Source organism: Somniosus microcephalus, chromosome 5 (genome assembly GCF_052327205.1).
Source record: "Somniosus microcephalus isolate GS21.2 chromosome 5, FLI_Smic_1.0, whole genome shotgun sequence".
Lineage (NCBI taxonomy): Eukaryota > Metazoa > Chordata > Chondrichthyes > Squaliformes > Somniosidae > Somniosus > Somniosus microcephalus.
The window spans coordinates 274,536,336-274,551,622 of NC_140991.1; the positions used below are offsets into that span (position 1 = coordinate 274,536,336).

General features: G+C 44.8%; 1 protein-coding gene across 3 annotated transcripts in view; it reads right to left on the minus strand.

The window, feature by feature from the left end:
* stt3b (STT3 oligosaccharyltransferase complex catalytic subunit B) overlaps nucleotides 1-15,287 on the minus strand; it is a 142,835-nt gene that overhangs the window by 96,677 nt on the left and 30,871 nt on the right. For all 3 annotated transcript variants that reach the window (XM_085988981.1, XM_085988980.1, XM_085988979.1), the window contains exon 2: nucleotides 3,042-3,150. In XM_085988981.1, the coding sequence (XP_085845107.1) occupies nucleotides 3,042-3,150 (109 nt within the window). The remainder of the gene's footprint in view (nucleotides 1-3,041; nucleotides 3,151-15,287) is intronic.

Genomic DNA, 15,287 nt, shown 5'->3' on the forward strand with positions numbered 1-15,287 from the left:
TCACCCAGAGAGTGGTGAACCTGTGGAATTCTCTACCACAGAAGGCAGTAGAGGCCAATTCATTAAATATATTCAAGAAGGAGTTAGATATATTTCTTAAGGCTAAAGAGAAGGCAGGAACAGGGTACTGAATTTGGATGATCAGCCATGATCTCATTGAATGGCGGAGCAGGCTCGAGGGGCCGAATGGCCTACTCCTGCTCCTATCTTCTATGTTTCTATGTTTGCCAAGTGCCCTGTTATCATGTCCCTAATAATAGATCCTAGCATTTTCTCTACTACTGATATAAGGCTAACTAGCCTATAGTTCCCCGTTTTCTCTCTCCCACCTTTCTTGAACAGCGGGGTTACATTTACTACCTTCCAATCTACGGGGACCGTTCTAGAATCAAGGGGATTCTGAAAGGTCCAAATCAGTGCATCCATTATCTCTGCAGCCACCTCTTAAAACCCTAGGGCCACTTAATATCTTTGCTATTTCCTAATCCACCATATTAGTGGGACATTGCAGCACTAAGAACAGGCTCTATAGGCCAAGTGGAAGCAATTAGCTCAATAGGCTCATTTTCCCCAATTCAGTGCTTCCTTACATTCTTTGGAAAGGAATCAACAATCCAGTTCACTTCACATCAGGATTTCCATTCACACTTCAGAGTTTTTGTTCATTATACACCAGCATGCCAAAATTAGGAGACAATCATATCCAAAAAAATGATCTTTCTGTTCTATTGCCCATTATTCCAACCCTCAGTCTTCATTCGGGGTTTATAAAACAATTCTAACAAATATAGTGTCAGCATTCTCAAGGTCCTGTTGTCAGACTACATTGGTAAAAGGGTTACTTCCAAGTCAGAGTGTTTTGGTTTCGTTCATTCAATAATGGGACTGCAGCCCATTCTTAGCCAAGTCCTGAACTGTTAGAAATCCAAAGCTACAAGAAATGTAGTGATGGCCAAAACACTTACAATGTAAAGTACACAGGTCAAACAGAACTAATTTGAAAAGCAAAGAATACAAAAGACATTGAAGTTCAAATGTTTCCAAATGGACACCATGTACAAGTTCACCTTTTCACTCCCTGTTAATTCTTAATTTAACAGTTGTTTGACACTTTTGATGACTTAACACTAATGAAACATGGTGGGGAGGGGATTGAGAGCCTAAAAATAAACAATTTTCACTTCAAATACTGCACTTTCCCCTGTTCCAATTAGAAAGTTATTCACCAGTAACTATGATATTTCAATACACTAGCAGTTGACAATGGAGGATAGTCACGGTTTCTACCTTCATCCTTGTGAATCCATTTGACTTGAGAGTTTTATGAACAAATCAAAGTTTCAGTTGCTAAATTAATAGACAATTGTTGCAACATGTTTATATATCTATTCATAGGTTGGTCATGTTTTTCAAGCCTCAAGCTAGGTGGTGCTATGTACCCACTCCAAAAACCTAACCCACTCGCTGAAGTAGCCATCTGCCTGTTCTTGCTTCCCCACCACCTTGGGCCTTGGCCGCCCATCTCCACTCCAGCCGCCGTCTGCCTTGCACCTGGGCACTGTTTCCAGTTTCTCTCTCCTCCCACCCACATATTATAGCAATGATTTACAGTGCTTTATCAAGGTACAAGTAAATATTGCACATCTATAAAAAAAGAAAAATCGGTCTGTAGGTTGCACGGCATATTTTAGATAGGTACACATCTCCAATGTGAAAATGTCAACAGTTAGTTGTCACTATTCCCCATCATGTCTGTAGGTGCTGTTTTAATAGGATTTCCCATTCTAAACTGAGCAATGAGGCATCACAGGTAGCTATCATGCCAGGAAATGGAACTATAGAGCCTCCATGTTCCCAAGCACAGCTATGTCAGCTGTGGCTCAGTGGTACCACTCTCGCCTGAGTCAGTAGGTTTGTGTTCAAGTCCCACTCCAAAGACTTGAGCCCATAATCTAGGCTGACACTCCATTGCAGTACGGAGGGAGTGCTGCACTGTCAGAGGTGTGGTCTTTCAAATGACACGTTAAACTGTCCTCTCAAGTGTACATGAAAGATCCCATACCACTATTTGAAAAAGAGCACGAGAGTTCTCCCCAGTGTCCTGACCAATATTTATCCCTCAACCATCATCACAAAAACCGATTATCTGATCATTATCTCATTTGGGAGACTTTGCTGTGTGCAAATTGGCTGCCATATTTCCTACATTACAACAGTGACTACACTTTAAAAGTACTTAATTAGCTGTAAAGCCTGGTGGGACATCCTACGGTCGTGAAAGGCACTTTGTGAATGCATGTTTTTTCTTTGTTTCTTTTCAGTCTAAATTCAGGGGAGTTAAAAAAATCTTCAAACTTTTGTTTAAAATTTTTGTGCTTTCATATCTTCATTATTAATCTTTCCTATCCAGCCGCCTGCAAAAAAAATATTAAACTTTGCCTTCAGGCTGCTGCCGCACACCCCACTTTGGCTGTTGCCCACCCGCCCTCCAGCCCCGCACTGCCTTGGCCAACTCAGAAAAAACATTTTAACTTCTGGCCTCTGGTCCAGCTCCCCATTGTGCCCTGCCTTCAAAAATAGCTGCTGCTATGATACCCTTCACAACAGGCCTGTCAAGTGCCAGTAGAATTGCATTTTTTTTTTAAATCAACGCACCATCGGCAATGCCACAGGCAATTTCCTAGTTCTCGGCTTAAAATACATTGGTTGATGAAAATGACTTCAAAGTACATTTTCTGATGCTACTCCTCCCCTCCCCAAGACACCCCCACTCCCACTAAATTTAGTACAATAATCATGAAAAGAAACACTAAACACTTATAGAATATTCCGGGACAAGTCACTGGGAACATTTTAGGTTATCACATCCTGGTGCCATTGTTTAAAATGTTACTAAACAAGGTTACTTTATTCAGTACTTAATTTGCTGGTACAATTTCATTCGACCCACAAATGTAACAGCAGTCATAATGAGAAATTTTAATTAATCAACTCGTGGCTTGAATTTTTAAATATCTATTTCTGTGATGCTCTATTCTTACCGTTCCTCCGACTATTCTTCCTAGAGGATACCACGCTCTTTCATCAAACCAGTTTAGAAAATCATAGAACCCATGGGATGCAAGATAATGTGTAGAACGGTAGTTAAACCTGTAAAACACAAAGAAAGCTTAGTTATTAAATAATTATCTATATCATAACTAAATAATGAGCTAACAATTCTTCCACATGGTGACTTAAAATCAGGTGGAACTGCGAATTCTAAAAGCACATAGATAGCTGGCATCTGCATGAAATCTTCACCAATGAAACTACAACACACAAACTTCTCTGCATCTATACCAAACACAGACCATATTCCAAGTGTGATTCAACCTTCAAATACTAGTATTTGGCAATTACAAGGAAGCAGTTAAATAAAGTCAATTTTATGCCCCTAAATTCTTGTGCATCAAGCTGTGCAATGTCACTGCTGAGGAACTGTATTTTCCCATTTTGTCACTGAATACTAGCATAAAACACTTACACATTTTTCCTTATGCCTCTACCTTAAAGCCACGACACAAAGGAAAGTAGTTGTATAGCGAGATCACTCTTCTCCGCATCTTCGCCAACACACCCCCCCACCCCGCCGCCGTTCTCCTTAATGTACAAACGAAAATTATGAGAAACTTCCAAATCACACTGGTTGGAATTTTCCAGGGTGGTTAGCAGGTCAGGTGGGAAAGTTGTTATTTTAGACAGATATGTGTCGGTGCAGGCTCGATGGGCTGAAATGGCCTCTATCTGCACTGTGGGGTTTCTGTGATTTCTGTGACAACGGGTCGGGAACCTACGGTCATCCCGCTCCCATACGCCTTTCCCCCCAGGCATGTCTGTCATCGCGGAGCCGACCCGACCGGCAGCAGTGGGCGACCCAATTGAGATGATTAATAGACCCGGAGCAGGCTTTTTAAATTAACTGCATGGCCATGGGAAACACACTGCTTGGGAAGTACGTCTGTCAACCTGAGGCGGGAGTTCCGTGGCCATTGCTCCAGCTGATTACTTGACAGCATCAAATGTACAGTAAAAGCTCCCACCTGACAGGTGATCACTTTCCTCAGTCCATTTCCAGCACAGATTCTGCAGGCTGCAAGTCTTTCCAGCAAAGTCTCTATCCAGTCTCACCTCACTGGAAGAACTCTCTCCATTGACAGAATGCTTCAGTCATCCGTACTTCACCTGCCATCTATTCCATCAACATGGGCGCTGTTTATACTGTCTCACCTTGGTCCTCAGAATCGAACTACAATGAGCCCCAACACCAGCAGCACCAACCTTCTCTGCAATCACCTGATGCTGCACAGGACAGAGGGGGCATCAGCACCCGAGCATATTGCTGCCCGGGAGCCAGGGATAGCCTCACTATGGCCAGATTTAATTAACTTTACACTGTACACCCATAAGGCTGCCACATGATGCGCCAGGTTGGCACCACCCCACACCAACACCATAAAGCATCCCTACAATGACCAAGCCATTCCTTTCACATTCATCACGGTGGCATAGTGGTTAGCACTGTTGCCTCACAGCGCCAGGGACCCGGGTTCGAATCCGGCCTCGGGCGACTGTCTGTGTGGAGTTTGCACATTCTCCCCGTGTTTGCGTGGGTTTACTCCGGGTGCTCCGGTTTCCTCCCACAGTCCAAAGATGTGCAGGTTAGGTTGATTGGCTATGATAAATTGACCCTTGGTGTTTGGGGGATTAAATACGTGGGGTTACGGGGATAGGGTGGGATATGTGTTGGTGTAGGGGTTACGGGGATCGGGTGGGATATGTGTCGGTGCAGGCTCGATGGGCCGAAATGGCCTCTATCTGCACTGTGGGGTTTCTGTGATTCTGTGATCACCATTGCAGTGGTACCGTTACGTCTCACCATTCACTGCAACTCACTAAGCCACTTCCAAAAGGTGCACACATAGCTGTCCAAGTGTTGAAAATAAAGATTTTTATGTTTGACACCACATTAACAGAAACTTTACATGAGCATTGGATAAAACACTCGTGTGTTGTTAGTTGGTACACTTGCACTAGGATGAGGGGAGTGTGAGGGGTGGCTAGTGAGATGGGGTTGTGATAATGTAGATAGAGAGAACATAAGAAATAGGAGTAGGCCATTCAGCCCTTCGAGCCTGCTCCGCCATTCAATAAGATCATGGCTGATCTTCTACCTCAACTCCACTTTCCTGCACTATCCCCATATCCCTGGATTTCCTTAATATCCAAAAATTTATTAATCTCTGTTGAATATATTCAACGACTGAGCCTCCACAGCCCTCTGCGGTAGAGAATTCCAAAGATTCACCACCCTCAGTGAAGAAATTTCTCCTCATCTCGGTTCTAAATGGCCGATCCCTTATTCTGAGACTGTGACCCCTGGTTCTATACTCCCTAGCCAGGGGAAACATCCTCCCTGCATCTACCCGGTCTAGCCCTGTAAGAATTTTGTATGTTTCAATGAGATCACCTTGCATTCTTCTAAACTCTAGAGAATATAGGCCTAGTCTACTCAATCTCTCCTCATAGGACAAACCCCCCATCCCAGGAGCCAGTCTGGTGAACCTTCGTTGCACTCCCTCTATGGCAAGTATATCCTTCCTTAGGTAAGGAGACCAAAACTGTACACAATACGCCAGGTGTGGTCTCACCAGGGCCCTATATAATTGTAGTAAGACATCTTTACTCTTATACTTAAATCCTCTTATAATAAAGACCAACATACCATTTGCTTTCCTAATTGCTTGCTGTACCTGCATGTTAACTTTCAGTGATTCATGTACAAGGACACCCAGGTCCCTCTGAACACCAACATTTCCCAATTTCTCATCGTTTAAAAAAACTCTTCTATTTTTCCTACCAAAGTGGATAACTTCACATTTCTCCACATTATATTCCATTTGGCATGTTCTTGCCCACTCACTTAGTCTGTCTATATCCCCTTGAAGCCTCGCATCCTCCTCACAACTTACATTCCCACCCAGCTTTGTATCATCAGCAAACTTGGATATATTATATTTGGTCCCCTCATTCAAATCATTGATGTAGATTGTGAATAGCTGAGGCCCAAGCACTGATCCTTGCTGTACCCCACTAGTTACAGCCTGCCAACCCAAAAATGACCCGTTTATTCCTACTCTCTGTTTTCTGTCCGTTAACTAATCCTCAATCCATGCTAGTGTAACCCCTTCACGGTTCTCTAGATATATGTGAGATGTGGTCTCTGTTGTAGACAGTATTCTATAGTCCAGTAAGGAGATCACTACTCCAATGGCTTAATTCTAATTATCTTACTTTATAGTTTTAACGTCAGACAGTATAAGAAGATTACGGGTCAATGACCTAAATTAGACATTTGCATACATTAGAATGAATCTAGACATAATAAACATACATTCTCCATTTATATGGATTCAAAGGAGAATCTGTCCCTGTGTCCAAATTCGAGTGCACTCTTTCGTTGGCGCGCTTAAGTTGGAGCTCATGGTATGTATAATGTCTGCAAGACTTACGACTCCGAACCCCTTCGTTGAATTCTCTTCACGATCACTGAATCCCACTTTGAGTTCTGGATGCAGAGCTACTAATACGAAGGGCGGCGGCCGAGTTTGGAAACCCGGGACGGGATGCGGCAGCCATTTGCCTCCTGAGCCCTCTTTTCAGAGCTCCTGCCCTCTTTTTTTCCAGTCGCTCTTTTTTCCCGCTCGAAAACCCCGACTCCACCCCTTCCTCCTGGGGTTTCTGCCTGGAGACTGCGCAGCCTCACTGTCTGCAACAGTTGATACCGGTGCAGAATTATGGAAAGTCTGCTCTTAGTCACATTGTGTCCTTAAAAGTTCTTGCCGTACCTTCACATGGGCAACTTTAACCCAGGGATTTAGAACAATGATAATACAGTGTCTAAGTTAAAGATTGATAACCATACTTAGCGTACATAACATTTCCAGTGGGTATTACACTAGTATATTACCCCCAATCCCATGAGCCCTAATGTTATTTAAGAACCTCTTCTGTGGCACCTTATCGAATGTCTTCCGAAAATCCAAATATATCACATCTACTGGTTCCCCCTTATCTATTCCGCTAGTTAAAACCTCAAAAAACTCCAACAGATTTGTCAAACATGATTTCCCTTTCATAAATCCGTGTTGACTCTGCCCAATCCTATTATTTCCTAAGTGCCCTGTTACCACATCCTTAATAATAGATTCTAACATTTTCCCTACTGATGCCAGGCTAACTGGTTTGTAGTTCCCCGTTTTCTCTCTCCCTCTTTTCATAAATAGTGGGGTCACATTTGCTACCTTCCAATCCACAGGAACCGTTCTAGAATCTATGGAATTTTGGAAGATAACAACCAATGCATCCACTATCTCTATAGCCATCTCTTTCAAAACCCTAGGATGTAGGCCATCAGGTCCTGGGGATTTATCGGCTTTCAGTCCCATTAATTTCTCCAGTACTATTTCTTTTACTAATACTAATTTCTTTCAGTTCCTCATTCTCGCTAGATCCTTGGTTCTCCACTATTTCCGGGAAGTATTTTGCATCTTCTTCTGTGAAGACAGCCACAAAGTATTTGTTTAATTTCTCTGCCATTTCCTTATTCCCCATTATAATTTGTCCTGTCTCAGCCTGTAAGGGACCCACATTCGCTAATCTTTTCCTTTTTACATACCTATAGAAGCTTTTACAGTCTGTTTTTATGTCTCTCGCTATTTACTCTCATTCTATTTTCCCTTTATCAATTTCTTGGTCCTCCTTTGCTGAATTCTAAAATCCTCCCAATCCTCAGGCTTACTACTCTTTTTGGCTATATTATAAGCCTCTTCCTTTGATCTAATACTATCTTTAGCTTATCTTGTTAGCCACGATTGGACCACTTTTCCTGTGGGGTTTTTGTGCCTTAAAAGGAATGTATATTTGTTGTAAATTATGTACTAATTCTTTAAATGCTAACCATTGCTCATCTACCGTCATAACTTTTAATCTAGTTTCCCAATCTACCTCAGCCAACTCACCCCTCATACCTATGTAGTTTGCTTTGTTCAGAGTTACGGTCCTAGTTTCAGATTTAACTAAATCACTTTCAAACTAAATATAAAATTCTATCATATTATGCTCATTCTTCCCTAAAGGCCCCTTTATTGCAAGGTTATTAATGAACCCTTTCTCATTGCACAATACTAGATCTAAAATAGCCTGTTCCCTAGTTGGTTCCTCAACACACGGATCTGGAAAACTATTTTGTATTCATTCCATGAATTCGTCCTCCACACTATCACTACAAATATGGTTTGCCCAGTCTATTTGTAGATTAAATTCCCCCATGATCACTGTATTACCCTTGTTACATGCACCTCTAATTTCCTGATTTATACTCTGCCCTACATTACAACTACTGTTTAGGGGCCTATAAGCAACTCCCACCAATGTTTTCTGCCCCTTGCTGTTTCTTAACTCCATCTAAACGGATTCTACTTCTTCGACCCACTCTGCTTATTTTTACCCAAAACTCTACTCTGCTCTAGAGCCTCAACATTTCTCTTGCTGCTTTTAAATTTACTCTTTCCTGAATCTTCTCACCACCCCCTTCATTAATTTAAAGCCCTCTGAGAGGGGGGAATGGGTGGAGGTGCAGGATATGTTGGTGTGAGTAAGGATGTGCAGTAGGGTAGGACAGAGTGATGGGGGTGTGAGGAGAGGCACGGCAGGATGAAGTGGAGTGTGGCTTTATACCAACGTTTCCTGATCTAATGAGATAATTGAAACGTTTACGGCACTGCACCCAGGTCCTCCTGAACATATCCCTGCTTGTGACCTCCTCTGCAATCTGCAACCAGGCTGTTTTAGTCTCCTGGGGAGGTCTCTTCCACCCATCGGAAGGGAAGATGGCCGCCCTGTGTGCTCTAACTGGCTCCATAAGCATATGGAGGGAAATCATCAGAGAACCTGGGGCAGCCTTTGGCCTCTGAACAGTCATCGTCAATGTTTGCAGCACTCCAACGCTGTAGTACACTGACAGCACTATATTAGATTAAACGTCAATTCCAATGTGGCCATGGTCCCTTTAAAGATCCCGGCTGAAAATGCATCACGAATGACGTCATCAGACGTGCTCCATTTAATTGGGCCGGGTAACGCGCAGGGCAGGCCAAATAAGCCCTATTAAGGGAGAGTCATTTTTAGCAGCGGGGTCGCAACCCGCCATGGCCATTGCCCGCACCGGACCCACCGAGGTAGGCAAAATTCTGGGTCAGAAAGACAAGGTTTGCAATGTGGAAACCTAACTACAAAGCCGGAGAGAGATCAAATATCTATTTTTGTTCATTTATTCCATCTCCACATACAAGTGAATTATACTAAAATAGCACAAATGAGAGATGAGAACGAGATGACCTAAATTCGGTAAACCAGGATAAATTTTACATAATTAGAGACCGGGGACACTTGAATCATGCATGTAAATAAACCTTTGCTCCATCAATAGAGGGTTCAATTAATTTTCTTAATTTTTCTAGCAGCAGGTACAGTTGCTGTTACCAGAGCTCCTTGCATGCTGTGGACTCTCTGGAGATTGAGTGGTGCAGGCAGCCAGTCTCAGTCATGAGCCCAGGCTATTGCAAGGATAAACTACCCCAACTGCAATGGTCTTTATATTATGCCAAATGGGGATGGGGAGGGGAGCATCTGTACATGGACATTTGAAGGTAACTAAATGTGAAGTTTCTCCCCTCAACATCACACTGGATGCATATGCTTCTTCAAGGAACATCATCTACCATTTCAGGTTAGAATTCAGATAATAAAAGTTAAAAAAAAAATATAGGATTTGATTAATCTGCAAGCATATCAAAAATGTATTTATCATGAAGTTAACCAGTATTACACTATGGAGACCAAGTTGGCAATCAATATAAATAATGCTTAGTAAAAGTTGCTACTTGGAGTAAGTTGCTTACTAAGTACTCAGTACAGTGAACTCTGCATGCTAGCCCATATAGTACAGCATAATGTCCTAAGGGTATATTCTTGCACTTATTGTAGTCTGGAATATCGAGATTGATCCTGCCACCTTCAGTTAACTCAAAGATCAGTGGTTTGCCCTTTGATATGAAGCTAATGCCCTAAAATAGAGTCATCACCAGAGCCTGTGTCCAAAAGTATTCTGTACCAACTCTCATTCAGATTCTTCAGTGGCTAAGGCCATGGTTTCAAAACTCTATGTAGGTCTTTGGTTGATGTTTATCCACACTTTTGTTGCCTCAAGGCTTGACTTTTCCCAATATCCTCTTCACTGGCTTCCCAAGCGTCATCCAACACAGACTTCAACTTGTCCAAAACTCCAACTTGCCCAAAACGCCACCAGGTGCATCCTATCCCACACTAAGCCTGCTTGTTGATCACCTCTATCCTAAATGACCTCCATTCCTTGACTACAAATCCCTCCATGATCTTGCCCCATCTTACCTCTGCAGCCTCCTCCAGCCCTTCAGACTCTTGACTCTGGTTTCCTGTACAATTCCCATCCTGTCACTCATTTGGTGGCAGAGCCCTTAAGTCATCTGGGCCCTATTCACAAACTCCATCCCTAAACCTTTTCAACTAGCTACTTCCATCTGCTCCTTTAAAAACCTTAAAGCTCCTCTTCGACTGCATGTTTGGTTACCTCTCCCAACTTCTATAATTGCTCAGTGTCTGTCCCCTCCTATGTGAAGTGCCTTGAGATGTAGCTAGGAGTACTATATAAACACAAGTTGTTGATTAAAAAGGAGAGGATTTGGTGGTCAAAGCCAATTCCTACTGATACTCTATGGGAATCTTGCACAAACTCCACATCAGGACCCAAGCTGGTCACAACTGAAATCTCAATTAGTAACAAACCACTGGAATGGAAGGATAGCTGCACAGAGGTCAACATTTCTATCACCTTCTTGCTGAAAGCGCCAACCATTTCCCAGAGTGACACTACGTCCTGGCACTAATAGTTTTGTAACTGTAATTGGAAAACTTCTTATATCATTCCCCTTCCATAACTTTTGAGCACATGCAGAACATGGCATGACTGGTGCTAACTGGTTGCCGAGGACAGTCTCGACCAATTTCTTCTTCAGAAATGGAGGTTCAGGCGTATTTTGAGAACAGGAATTTGAGGCAGGCAACGTTTGCCTGCAAGGATCATCTTCTGGCAAATTAGGGAGTTCTGACCAACCATCTGGCTGAGTTGGAACAAGCTTTGCACAACTGGAAATCATTCAACATCAGTAGACACATACACATATGTAAACCCTGAGATCAGTGATTCAATATTGATCTTAAAGCCAAATGTCATCAGGCAGGAGAATAGCCTCCAGAGACCAGCCTGACCAATACTCAGAATGCTACAGTTGCAGAGTTGATGGCATTAGATCAAATGTTCAAAAACCAACAAAATTGCAAAAGCTTTTACAGAAAATCAGCAAAAAACCTAATTAAACCAATTTATTTTAAAGTTTAAAATACTGACGGAAAAGGACCTAAAGAAAAAACTTTTACCCGTGTGCAGCGACAACAGGCATGCTGCCAAAGACAAAAAGAAACCTAAGGAATGATTAAAATGAAGACTTTTACACAAAAGGATGAACAATACCTCAATTAAATGCCGCAAAGCTATTAAAAAGAGATAGGCCAGAGTTTCCAGCTTCTGTGCTCACCAGACCTTGATTTTCTGTTCATTCACTCACCATCTCCTACCCCCACTGTTCCCCTGGTATAGTTCTCTTCTTTTGCTTTCTTAAATCTGAGGGCTGCAATTTCGAGCACACCTAATGTACAACTGGTCTAGTCATTTACTGTAAAATCTGCTTGGCCATATTAAGCACTACCTACCTTTAGTCTATTATTCCAGGATTATCATGGGCAACGAACAGCTCCTTTTCTCCATGACAAACCACTTTCCAATCTCTTCTCAGCTCCAAATGCAAAGAACTCTCGCTGCCACCTCCTATTACTCTTCACCCACCACCGCGCCCCCCTGCCCCACCAATAGTACCAGCCATCTCCCAATCCCCGGTCACTTTCCCATCTCCCCTACCACCATCTCAAAGCTCATCTTTTTCTACAAGAATCACCTCATGCTTCCTCGACCTCCTGCCACCCAACTCCTACCTACTCTATTGCCTTTCTTGTCACCCATGCTTACCAATTGTTAATGGTTCTCTTGCTCAGGCACCTTCCTTCTGCTTTTCAAAGGTGCCCTTCACTCTTCTGCTGTCTCCAATTATGGCCCAATCTCTAACCTCCCTTTTCTCTCCTGCTGTCTCCAATTATGGCCCAATCTCTAACCTCCCTTTTCTCTCCTGCTGTCTCCAATTATGGCCCAATCTCTAACCTCCCTTTTCTCTCCAAGATACTTGAATGCATTATCACCTCCTAATTCTGTGCCCCTCTCTCCCAAGACTCCTTATTCAATTCTTTTCAGTCTAGCTTCTGCCCTGCTCACACCAATAAGAGCCTTGTCAAAATCACAAATAACTATGACTTCAGTGCGTTAACCCTCACCGTCTCCGCAGTCTCTGTGGCATTTGATGTAGTCAATCAAAATATCCTGCTCCATCTCTTCGCCTTTGTTATCAGCTCTGTAGGACTGTCCTTGAAAGGTGCCTCTCTAGCAACAGCTTTTCTTCCTGCCCCGGCATCCTCGCATCTGGAATTCCCCAAGGATCTATCCTGCACCTCTTCTCTTTCTTATTTACATGCTGCCCCTCAGTGATATCATCTGCAGGCTCAGGAACAACTTCAATATGTATGCTGATGACACCCAGCTTGGCCTCTACCACTTCCCTCAACCCCATGACACTCTGCACGCTGTTTGACTGCCTGTCTGACATTAAGATCTGGATGTGTCAAAATTTCCTCCAACTAAAGATGAGGGTGATGGAAGCAATCATTTAACTCTCGCCGTAAGCTCCACTCCCTTACCACTAACTCCACCCCACTTACTCAAGCTGAACCAAGCCATGCAAAATCTCAGCTGAGCTTCAAAACCCACATGCTACCCATGACCAAAACTGATTACCTCCACTCTGTCATCTCTAGGCTCTATTTCCAAATGTCCTTTTTGCCAGTTTCCTATCCTACACAAGTTCCAACTTCAGCCTCCCATATCCTGTTCCATACCAAGTTCCGATCGCAGACTTATCCTGGTTCCCATCCCAATATGCTTAAAATCCTCATCTTCAAATCCTTCTATTGTGTTACCTCAGTGTACCTCTGCAACCTTCTCCTGCCTCATGTAACCTTCCAACTCTAGCCTTCTGGGCATTTCTTTCTCCTTTCCCCCTCCCCCAAACACCAACAGTCCTTTGCCCCACCACTGGTATCAGAGGCTTCAAGCTCACGCCCCGTAAATATCTTCTCACCTCACTTGAAACAAGACGTTTAAAGATGTCCAATAATTTAATAAAACAAAGTTTCTACAATGCTAACTATATACAGTATTTAAAAGGAGTTTTATTCTTTACTTTTGGCTCAAGGCTTTCAACAATAAAAATGCCAATGAAATGCTCACCTTTAATGTTTTTCATGAAAAAAAGTGTTAAAATAAAAATGCACCTTACTGTATAAAATGTATGCTGGGAAACCCAAATGTTTATATGGCAGACTCCAAAATGACAGTTCTGGCATTATTTAGGAAGAAGCCATGTCAATAAAGCCGGTTTTATAAAAGGCACTACTGTAAGAAAAAAAATTAAACATAGATTCTCCAGACTTCACCAAGCATAGTAACTACAGCTTCAGAGCTCCTTTAAAATTGCATCCCCAAAAAACTTTAGAATTGGCCCCGAAACTCAAATTTACACTGTACCAAGTTTTAACATTATAAAAGATGGAAAGGGAAGGGAGAAAGGGGGAAGGACAGACAGACGGGAGAAAGGGGGTAGAAAGTTTACGTGAGAGAAAGCATGAAAGAGTGCAAAAGAGAGTGCATGTGAGGGCACAGGGAGAGACAAAGTGTGCTTGTGAGAGGCCGAGACAAACACAGAGATAGGGAGAGACAGGGAGGGGGGGGGGGGGGGGAAGGACAGACGAAGGGAGGAGGGGGAAGGACAGACGAAGGGAGGAGGGGGGGGGGGGAAGGACGGACGAAGGGAGGAGAGGGGGGAAGGACGGACGGACGGACGAAGGGAGGAGGGGGGAAGGACGGACGATTGGGGGGGGGGGGGGGGGAAGGACGGACGAAGGGAGGAGAGGGGGGTAGGACGGACGAAGGGAGGAGAGAGAGGGGAAGGACGGACGAAGGGAGGAGAGAGGGGGGAAGGACGGACGAAGGGAGGAGAGGGGGGGGGAAGGACGGACGAAGGGAGGAGAGAGGGGGGAAGGACGGACGAAGGGAGGAGAGGGGAAGGACGGACGAAGGGAGGGGGGGGAAGGACGGACGAAGGGAGGAGAGGGGGGGGGGAAGGACAGACGAAGGGAGGAGAGAGGGGGGGGAAGGACGGATGAAGGGAGGAGAGAGGGGGGAAGGACGGACGAAGGGAGGAGAGGGGAAGGACGGACGAAGGGAGGGGGGGGAAGGACGGACGAAGGGAGGGGGGGGAAGGACGGACGAAGGGAGGGGGGGGAAGGACGGACGAAGGGAGGAGAGAGGGGGGGGAAGGACAGACGAAGGGAGGAGGGGGGGAAGGACGGACGAAGGGAGGAGAGAGGGGGGAAGGACGGACGAAGGGAGGAGAGAGGGGGGGGGAAGGACGGACGAAGGGAGGAGAGAGGGGGAAGGACAGACGGAGGGAGGAGAGAGGGGGGAAGGACAGACGGAGGGAGAAGAGAGAGGGGAAGGACGGACAGAGGGAAGAGAGAGGGGAAGGACGGACGATTGGGGGGGGGGGGGGGGAAGGACGGACGAAGGGAGGAGAGGGGGGTAGGACGGACGAAGGGAGGAGAGAGAGGGGAAGGACGGACGAAGGGAGGAGAGAGGGGGGAAGGACGGACGAAGGGAGGAGAGGGGGGGGGAAGGACGGACGAAGGGAGGAGAGAGGGGGGAAGGACGGACGAAGGGAGGAGAGGGGAAGGACGGACGAAGGGAGGGGGGGGAAGGACGGACGAAGGGAGGAGAGGGGGGGGGGGGAAGGACAGACGAAGGGAGGAGAGAGGGGGGGGAAGGACGGATGAAGGGAGGAGAGAGGGGGGAAGGACGGACGAAGGGAGGAGAGGGGAAGGACGGACGAAGGGAGGGGGGGGAAGGACGGACGAAGGGAGGGGGGGGGAAG